This window comes from Tyto alba, unplaced genomic scaffold, assembly GCF_018691265.1.
Source record: "Tyto alba isolate M040663 unplaced genomic scaffold, T.alba_DEE_v4.0 Super-Scaffold_22, whole genome shotgun sequence".
NCBI lineage: Eukaryota > Metazoa > Chordata > Aves > Strigiformes > Tytonidae > Tyto > Tyto alba.
The window spans coordinates 8,797,826-8,808,558 of NW_024881296.1; the positions used below are offsets into that span (position 1 = coordinate 8,797,826).

The following is a 10,733-nucleotide window of genomic DNA, read 5'->3' on the forward strand; positions in this document are numbered from 1 at the left end:
AACGTATCACTCATCTTCAATTGATATGTCTGACAAACAACTTTTTGAAGACATTATATGTTAAATCAGTTCTGTAAGTGAGAGATTCAGGACAAACCTTTGATGTTTCAATAGCTTCTTTCAAATGCTGAAGAGCCAGGACCCGCACAGCTGGCTGAGGATGATTCAAACTAAGCAGAAGGGAGGTATCAGAGTCTTCCAGAAACTGAAATACAGATCTCAGAGTGACTCACTGCATGTTAAAAATATTTTAAGTATATATAAGGGTAACAGGAGAAATTATTTCAGCAATTTTTGGTACCAGAAGAAAACCTGTATATTTCAGACCCAAAAAGCATCAATTACAGAACAATGGTGTTGCATAACTGTTTCATATTTGGTTGTCTTCACTTTGGCAGACAGATTTAGGAATACAGCTGGAAAAGTACAGTAAGCCACAGACACCTTTTTGTCCTAGGAAAGCACGACACTTCGATAAGGATTCTGAGAAAGCTCTAGTGACACTGTCAGTGTGACAGAGCACAGATAGAAACTGTTAAAAAGGCATCCCTGCCAGTCCAATTGCATGCAATTATATCTGGAACTGTAAAGGCCAGATGAGAGTCATATGCCTTTGTTCTGCATGCCTTGTTTTTCTGTTAATCCACTTCTTATTCAGTCACAGATTCTGTGCCTTCATTAAATCAGTACAAAAATACACGAAGCACTTCTTTAGGTAGTTTATCATCTTTTCCTAAGTGTGTTCAGTCTTTCAATCATTGCAAACAGCAGCCATAATACTAAACATCTCTTAATGATAAATTACTTGGACAGATCTGTTGCACTCATGGTTTTTCTCTGTTAGGCTGAGTTGCAACTGCTCTTCAGAAATGGCACAGAAAAAACTCTGTAGTCACTCTATTCTTCCACTGTAAACATTCATAAAATCAACGCAACAAAAAGGACTGAGCCACCTTCTCTCAACAGCAATAAGACTGTTTGTCAACTTTCCCAAAACAGACACTTCTGACACTGACAAAAATCTTTAAGATGCGGCCTTGTTGGGCTCCACCATGTTGCCACGATCAGCCACTACAGTATACGCACTGGCCATGTTCCTAAGGAAAAAAAATTACTGATAGCAATTCAGGCAGGTGGAAACGTATGAATTTTAACCATTAAAAGATCTCTGAGTCATGACTATTCACGATAATCACTAACTTAAAACATCTGACAGGTTTGATTTTACCCCAGTTTTGATCAAGGCCCCCCAAGAAATCCCATTTAAGGAAGTTAGGGGTTTGGGGTTTTTTCAGTGGGAAAGGACATTATTTTTAGTAAGAGGACGAGAAAGCAGAACTTTGCCAAAATATCAGACTTCTGACAGTATAACCAGATAAGAGCTAGGATCATGAATTGATCTTCTACCTACCTTATATTTGCCACAGCTTAATGAAAGAGAAATAAATTGGTGGAAAAGATTTTGCTCAGCCTCATCTGTGCAATCTTCTAGATGCTTCTCCAACACAGAGTCTAAGGCTTTAGGATACCTGCCAACAGACAAAGCCTCAAACATTTTCCACAGTACATTACAGAAAAACATGTATTTACTAGAGAAATACAAGGAAGCTGAACACATATGCACTCATTCGAACCAGCTATTTCAAGTAGCTTTGCAAAGGCAATCAACCATGTCTTAACACAGATGAACTATATGCAGACCACTAGGATAAATAATGAGCAGAAAAGGTCATGCTACACAGCAAACAGCTGTACAAAGCCAGTAGGTCTGTCTCCATATATTACAGTGATAACAAAATATGTAAGGAAAGATCAGTGAAATAAAATTTGGACAAAGATTAAGAGTCCATTATTTTTACTGTATTTATTTGAGCAAGAATATTGTGCTTACTACACCCAATAAACCAAGATCATATCTGACATCACCACTCTACAGACTATGGGTCTGTCACAGAAAAACAGAACTTACTTTCTCTCAAGAAGTCTGATGAGAGGAAGCATCTTTTGATTGAGTGCAGCCATTTGGGTGGGATTAGAGACAATCTCTGTACCACAGGAGATAAACTCTTCAAGAAACTTGCTAAAATTCCAAACAAAACAAAAAGCCACGATGTTTTGGATAGTACAGTTTTCATTAATCTTATAAAGCACACTGCTAAACAGGTTTGGATTAATACACACTACTTACACTGCAAGTACGGATTTGCTCCTAGCCTGAAGTTTCACTCTGTCCCACAAGTACTCCCACAAGTATTAAAAGCACAGCTCTTCTGGATTACTGAATGTTTCAGATTCAAAATCCAGGTTTGGAGTTAACTTATGAACTCAGAAAAACATGCTCATATAATGCTAATGCCATTGTCAGGAATTAGTTGTTATTACCAGAAATTACTGTAGTACTACAGAATGAAAATAAATCGAAGTTAACTCACGAAGCCAAGAGGTGATCTAAACCCTTTTCCAGTGGTATACTCTGAAGAATAGCTTCAAGGTGTCTGATGTAAATGTGATTCTCTGTCTCCTCAGACTCTTCTTGTTCCTCTAAGGACAACACACAATCATAAAAGATGAACAATAGTTTGAGAATAACCCCCTCATACTGATTACAGCTAATAGCTTGTACAGGCATCATCATCTGGTGAACCAAGCACACAACTTGGAGACCACGGTGTTGACTGCTAGCACTAAACTCCCAGTGAGCTGCTAGCAATGTTTTATACCAACATCATTAAAACACCAAAGGCTGTATTGCTACCAATAAACTCAAGTATGCTTTGAAAAGTTCCAGACCTGCTACCACGACCTGTGCCAGCAACTCCTTACAGCAAGCTGGACCTTTTCAACAAAAAAGCTTTCCCAATCACCGTTCGGCAGTTACAAATCTGCAGTGCATGCAGACTTACTAACACTCAGCCTTGCTGTCCCAGACTGTTCCCAGGCATGTGTAATTCATCAGGTAAACATAGATCTCTACTAAAACTACATATGAAGTACATGTAATCTACCTAAAAAATGATTTTGCAGTACTACAATACATCTCTAAGAGTCAGAAGTTCCATACATAAAAATTAAGTTACTGCTGAAATACTACAAATCAACATCTAAAACAAAGTGATATAGACATAACTATGCCTAAACCAGCCTCCTCTGTAGGGCCTGTGTCATGGTTTAAACCCGGCTGGCAGCCAAACACCAGAGAGCCGCTCACTCACCCTCCTCCAATCAGGGTGATGTGGGAGAGAATTATAAGGGTAAAGATAAGAAGAATCGTAGGCTGAGCTAAAACCAATTTAATAATAGAAATGTAATAAAAATTGAAATAATAATTATTATAATAATAGTAATAATAAAATATGCAAACAGGTGATGCACAATGCAATTATGTGGTGGTGCAACTCCCCCTCCAGCCCGCCCCAGGCCACTCGGTGTGACTCCCCCTCCCGGGGCCACATACCAACCTGTCATGGACTGTGAAAGACAGTGGACCAGAGCTTTAAGGCACCCCCTTAATGCACCTGGCTCCCACCTCCCAGACCACTTGGGAACAGTAATGATAACCAATCACCTCCTGACAGCCCAGTACATCTGTACCTGGGTCACGACCCAAAGAGGATGACACAAGCAACTTCAAAATCTAGCATGTTCTGGGCCTGTGCAACTGGTGGAAAGTACCAGAGTATTTCATCATCCGAGTTGAGCTGAAATGTAAAAGTACCCGATGGAAGTCAATTATCTCAGACCCTATAAATAGTGACCCTAAGTGAGACCCTCCGAGCTCTCCTGGATCGCAGCGGGCTGTGACCAGCATCTCCCCTGAGCTGGTGGGACACCTCAGATGCCTCAAGGTTTAAAGACAGTCTGCCGACAAACCTGACGAAGGGCCAGGGAGATGTCAGACTTCCCAAGGCTCAATTACTGCCTGTTGAGGAACACTGACACACTGGAAATATTTACTCTAAACTCAAGAAGAGGGACATTTTAACTACAAGCTAGTGTTTTCCATCCACCTCTCTACCCATCTATGTGTGTGAACACACACATTTGCCTTCACCAGTGTGAGCATCTACATATTTCACTGGATCCAAATATTTCTGTCTGCGTGTATGTTTTGCCCTTATACGTATGTACATATATATATTTTGGTTTAGGGTACCTTCTAGTAAGTTAGCGTGAATCTTGCCATTGTCAAATCTGTAATTAAGTTGCAGTTTTAATTATAGCATATTCTACCAAATCACCTTGTTATTCTTTAGATCGGTCAATTAAGTGCTGCTAAAATTCAACCTTTTGATTCACCTCACACTATTAATAAATCCTGAATTGCTGCTAAATCATAACCATGTCAAATATTTCATTTGTGACAGATTTCTCACCACCTGCTGACTGATGCCCAGCCTGTTTCCAGCTAGCGATCCCAGGAGGGAGAAATCCCAAAACTGCAATCGTGGAAGAGCCCGAGCTTCCCAGCCAACCCTCATCTATATACTGAGCATGATGTTATACGGTATGGAATATTTCATTGACCAATTTCAGTCCATTGCTCTGCCAGGACGTGGGAAGTTGAAAAGTCCTTGATTTCTTAGCAACAACTGAAAACGTAAGTGTATTATCAACATTCTTCTCATACCAAATCCCATACTGAGTCCAAAATACAGAACTATTCTAGCTACTAAGGAGGAAAACTAGCTGTATCACAGTTGAAACCAGGACAGCCTGGAAAAACAAAAAGCAACACAGACACATAGAAGCTCAATCAGCTTTTCACATGTATTGGTGCAGTTTTAATAGCCGAAGCAAGCTAAAATTACAAAGCTAAAATGACACCACAGCCATCTCCTCTCAAGACTCAAGAAAATTGTAAAAATGTATGCTAACTTACCTGTATCACTTTTCATGACAGTGCAAACAAGGTGAGGCAACAGGTAATGCAGAAGAGGAGAGATATCATAGCTTGCTGAAAGGCTTTGCAAAAGTGGTACCAGTTCAGAGGTTTTGCACAGATAATTAAACGGCCTGCACAATGGAACAGGGAAACTTAAAACAAAGTAGGTATACTCATCCATGTTACCAACACTTCCAAACCATGCAGACATCCTAAGGATTCAGTTTTCAGCATCAGGTAACACCCTCATTATAAACAAATACTGAAAAGATTCAGAGGGTCCCACTTCCTTACTGCCTGAGGTTTATTGGCGCATTTAATATCCAAGAAGAAAACAGGATACTGCTGTGTCACGCTGAGCACAGCTGCTGCAGTGGCACAGTGAACATACCTATGTTTTTGTGAAGTTGCTAGTACAAGAAGAAATACTTGTATGGATTGCATGAAGAGATATCCCCACATTGCAAGGAGCATATCTATTACCCAGCAGCAGCAACAGGAAGGGAGGAGAAATAATAGCTCAATGACAGGAGATCCTCAAAGAGAGTAGAAGCAATTTCCCTTCCTGCTAATAAAAAGTTTCTCTCATCTTGTCTCCTTTTATACCCACCTGGCTGGACGCTGCATAATGCATAAATCATGCCTCTCCTCAGTTCCCCACACCTTAGCTTTTAACTCATTTTCCTGTTCTATGACTGTGTTCAAGTATCTAGAAGGCAGTCCCCATACTTATCCCAGTGAAGACTTACTCCATTGGAATACCCACGGGAACCTCTCTGCCAGCAAACAAACTCCTGATAGCATGCAGAACTCCCATCAGCGTGTTCAACTGCATGTTAACAGCACTAGCCAACTGTACCAGGGCAGGGCAGACAGATCGATGGGAATGAAATAACCACATGTACTTCTAGAACACCCCACTTGTGGGACCAAAGAAGTGGTGGTACAAAAGTACTTACACTTCAGGTGTCAAACTAGATGAACTCAAAGCCCTTTCACTGAATGGACATAACTTTTAAGCTGTTCAAGTAACCTCAAATTTGTACTGCCATTATTATGCTGCCTTCTTATCCAGGATTCCCACTTTCAAGAGAAGCTCTTACTGTCAGGGTTCAGTTTTGCATGTTGACAGCAATCCTTCACTAATGGAAATGGCAGGAGAAGGACCAACAGCTGACAGACTCGCACCATAAACTTCTTAGCTGTAGCGAGCATACAGATTTTCAAAGTTAGCCAAAGAAACCTCTGAGCCCTCTGAAATGTCAACTACAAAAATTTCTGGTAGGAAAGTATCCCTTCAATGAGGAGGATAAAAAAATTAAAGTTATCAAAGTGCAGTCTGAGCTTTTAAAAAGTAGGAAAACTCAATTGCCATAAACTTACTTTTTCCCAAGTTTGTCTCCTTTCTGAGTTTGTAGAAGTAGGTTCAAGCATGCCACCCCATCCCTGACCAATGAGGGCACTTTATCTAATGTCTTGCTTATCTGCAACATCAAGGAATGCACCAAGGAAGTCTCCATTGTCACTTTTACTGTTATCTGGCAGATTATCATGTATGTTGCAGCTCTGTAATCCTCTACAGAGGATTTCAAGCCCTAGGAAAAGAGATAAAGGTGGATTTTTAACACACACACACACACACACAAAAAAAAAAAAAAAAAAAAAAGAGTACATTAACATAAAAATCCTCTTCATTTCAATTTCTATGGAATCACACTACCTTATTCTCCATGTGTTAACTTTTAATGGATCTATAAACTCAACTTTCAAGAAGAAAAAGCCGTCACACAGGATGCATGCATACAGAAGACACAATCATTAACTGCTGCTCTGTTCATTAACCGAGCAACAATCCCAGAGGAAAGCGGCTATGAAGGCAGGCTGTCCACCCTGACTCCATTTCCCCATTGTTTACCATGATAAAGTCTCTAAGGCAAAGAGGTTCATTCAAACACTGTATCCAGTTCTCACAGCTCCACTCCTCATGCCGAGTAGGAAATAGAGTTCTTAAAGTGCTTACCTGAGGTGTGAAAAAACATTATTTTTCATGGACCTTCACCCACCTGATGTTTCAAAGCAGGCTAAGAGTGATATGATACATTTCACATGGAATGTCCCTCTTAAATGTTATCTGCAGACACATGCCTGCAGAACACAGTACACTTCATCACACAGGAAGGAAAACAAAGCTTCATGTACCTTTTGGATGTAAGGGAGCAGCATAGAGACTATATTGTCTTTTATCTTCTCTGTGGCTCCAAGAGCTGATACAACAGTGGAGGCGTAAAACACAAGAAGAACTCTCAATTGAGCTGAGTTGCCAGGACACTCTGAAAAGACCTGGACCACAGAAAAATTACTTGTTCAGACATCACCACATATGGCTTTCCCCCCAAACCAGCAAAATCCTAGAACTCCAGCATGTAAGCTCTACCAGCTCCTGCTGGCACAACCTAAGCCATCACCGCGTCCTAGCAGTAATGCTCACCAGAGGTTACTGCTACCCCTTGCAGAGAAGGTAGAAGAAAACGGGTACTATTCCTCAGCTACTGTAGTTAATCACAATGAAGTAACCTAAATCACTTGTGATTTTGGTGTAATGCTCAAGACTGAGAACTGGACAGTCGAGATGCTGACAGGTATATGTTTAAAACCCCCTACTACATCTGTCAACAAACCCTGATATTGTGTGTGCTTTGCTTAGTTTCACAGTACACGCATTCTAGTTCTCTAAATAATTGGAACTGTTGCACATCTTAGTCTTCTGAGACTGTCAAACTAGCTCTCTACTTGACATTAACTGAAAAAAACAAATAAACCCACTCACGTGCTAATATTCTCAATTTTAATTTCTCATCAATATTTGAAAATGTACCTTGAAAACACCCACGGCAGCCCCCAAAAGAGATACGCAAATTCAAAGCACAGCTACAAACAAATAGCAGGAATGACTTTATAAAACAAATTAAGACAATTAAGTACTTTGAAGCAATACAGTATCTTCAAGTAATACAGTATCGCCAGATTGTTTTGTCATGGCTCACTGGTTCTCAGCCACTTCCTTACAAAAGTTTCTGACAGACCATCATCTCTACTAGTACTAAGAAAATAACTCTTCACATAGTTTACTAATAAAATTACTCCTTTTACTATTTGATATGTAATTCAAAATGTTAGTAAATAGCACAATACTGTACAAATACAAAGATGGAGAAAACCAAGTGACAACAAACAAATAATGTTCTAGAATAAATGAACAACCTTCACAGATTTTGCCACCAGGCTGCAGATGAAATCCATGAAATCCAGGTCTTTGTAGCAGTGTGTAATGACAGTACCCCTTGCCAGTGGGACTCCGGGTTTCTTTATATGGTAAAAGAAATTAAATTAGAACACTCGAGGGTAAAGTAAACCACCCAAAATAAAAATCAATATAATCTCTAAATTAACCTTACTGATCAGTTAACACCATTTAAACTGAAATAACTAATGGAAACCCACACATCTCTCTGGAACTTTTTGTATCTACGTTAAGACAGACGATGAAGAGCATTACATATAATCTATATTGAAATAAACATATTTAGTAATTGACATATCTTCCTAGCAGTAGTAAATACTGGCACCCTAAAAGCATAATTTAACTTTGCCAAAACAAAGAGTAATTACAATCAAAGCTTTTTATAATTAACTTTAAATATAAAGAAACATAGCAGAAACAACAGGTGGGCATCCAGGCTCCATCCCTGCAATTAAATCTTTCAGTTCTACAACTAACCACATGAAGAGGTGGACCATATTCATAAGCGTAGTAACAGAGTCAAGGTATTATTAACAAAGTCTCTCAAGTTTCTCCCAACTTTCATCTGTTAAACACTTTACCCTTATTGGATCCATCCAATGCCATTTATGAGTTGGGTTTTTTATATTTAAAAGTTGAATAACTCTCACAAATAGTCTAGTCTCATGATATGGCAGAACGCAACCAATCAAACTATCTTGATTGTAGAGGTGGATGTGAAATCTAAGAACAACACATATATACATACAGTTAAAAATTATCTGGAAGTCCAAGAAAGACGAACAAAACCCAGCACCCAGACACATTCTTCTCTGGACACCTGTTTTACTTGCTTTTAAGCAAGACAAGAGATGACTGCCATATTGACTCAGACATACAGTTCACCTACACTCCAGAATCCCAAGGTGGCCACTAGCCAGTCTGTATGTGCTAGAGGAAAGAAACAGCACCAGCAATCTTCTTCCTCATTCTCAGTAATTTTAGGTACCTATAGGACTTAAGACTACCTTATTTTCTCCTGCATAGATTTCAATATTAAACTAAAAATTACAATAATCTAGCATGAATGTCAGTATAATACATATATTAAAAAAATTGTGATTCAAAGGGTGTATCAACAGAATTGCCCACCCTTTTGTGAAATTAAATATTACACTTTCTGCATATGGATAGGTTAATTCATATAAATAAATACAGCATCACTTCACAAGATGCTTGGTTTGCTTTTTCTTCACACATTCCTACATCACCTTGAAATAAGGGTACTTCATAATACAAGGGCATGCTATTCACGGTTCAGAGTTAATATTGAAAATTAGGTATTTTACACAGCTCATTTCTAAAAGCATATTACATAAATGCCTCTCTAGGTCCTCTGATGTCTAGAGCTGGGCAAATTTGGTGAGTCAGGCAAGGAAATAACTGCTTTTATACAGAACATCATGATAGATCCAAATTTTCACAGAAATTTATCAAAAGAGAAAAATCTAATTGGCAAAAGAAGAATGTCTGGTTCCATAAAGACTAAGCCCAAATAGATATTTTTAACATTTTAACCTGCATTTTCATAAAACTAAAGTAAAATTATTAAAAATTTTTCTCACCGAGGAAAAAAAAAAAATCTGGCACTTCTATATATACCTCATCTATTGGCATATAGGCTATTCAGTGGATTACCTGTGAATCAGCCATTCAAGGCACTTCTGGGCGGGCTTAAGCATAAAGTAAGGGGACAAGTGAATCAGGAACAATGAAATATTCTTATTCAGCTGCTGATTTACTGCTTTAGACTGAACACTGCGTTCCAGGCCCTTGGATGTGGAACTAAACAAACTTGACTGGAACACTTCAAATGAAGGATCAATCCCCATGAGCTCTTCTAAGCCAGTGCATCCTGTGGAAAAAATGGAATACTTTAAATGCAACAGTTTTATTCACCAGTCCTACCCATCTACCTCCTCACTGGCATATCCAACTTCTTTGCTAACCTGGTGTATGTCACCCTCACTAAGCAAACCAAGCCACATAGTAGGCAGGTCAGGTCTAAGACCAAAACTTTTGCTACACTTTAAGTATTTTTTAAGTGAGCAGGAAAGAAGAACATCAACAGGTCTCGGCAGCGCGCTCTTGCAGCAGCACAGGCCAGCAGCACCCTGGGCTGTATGGGGGAGAGCACAGCCAGCAGGCTGGGGGAGCTGAGCTGTCCCCTCCATTTGTGAGGTTGCATCTGGAGTACTGTGTACAACTTTGAGCTCGCCGGTAGAAGGGTGCTAGTCCTGCAGAGGAACACTAAGATGGTCAGGGGACTGAAAAATAACAGAAGGAAAAGAAGGAATTGGGTTTTTTCAGCCTGGAAAAGAGAAAGTCAGAAGGTAATCTTCCTGCTGTCTGCAACTACTTAATGAGATATAGCGTAGGTTATGAAGAAGAAGGAGCCAGACTCTTCTCAGAGATGTACAATGGAAGGGTGGGAAGCAACAGATGCAAGCTGGAACATGGGAAATTCCAAGTCAATGTATAGATTGATTTTTAATTTTTTTTTTAAACACT

The 10,733-nt window shown here is 39.4% G+C and overlaps 1 protein-coding gene across 1 annotated transcript in view; it reads right to left on the minus strand.

The window, feature by feature from the left end:
- Positions 1-10,733, minus strand: part of HEATR1 (HEAT repeat containing 1) — a 39,051-nt gene that overhangs the window by 26,735 nt on the left and 1,583 nt on the right. Inside the window, exons 2-11 of the mRNA XM_033008588.2 lie at positions 9,861-10,077; positions 8,765-8,906; positions 8,144-8,245; positions 7,082-7,222; positions 6,266-6,477; positions 4,880-5,013; positions 2,433-2,541; positions 1,970-2,080; positions 1,412-1,529; positions 98-205 (exon numbers count right to left, since the gene is read on the minus strand). Of these exons, the coding sequence (XP_032864479.2) occupies positions 98-205; positions 1,412-1,529; positions 1,970-2,080; positions 2,433-2,541; positions 4,880-5,013; positions 6,266-6,477; positions 7,082-7,222; positions 8,144-8,245; positions 8,765-8,906; positions 9,861-10,077 (1,394 nt within the window). The remainder of the gene's footprint in view (positions 1-97; positions 206-1,411; positions 1,530-1,969; positions 2,081-2,432; positions 2,542-4,879; positions 5,014-6,265; positions 6,478-7,081; positions 7,223-8,143; positions 8,246-8,764; positions 8,907-9,860; positions 10,078-10,733) is intronic.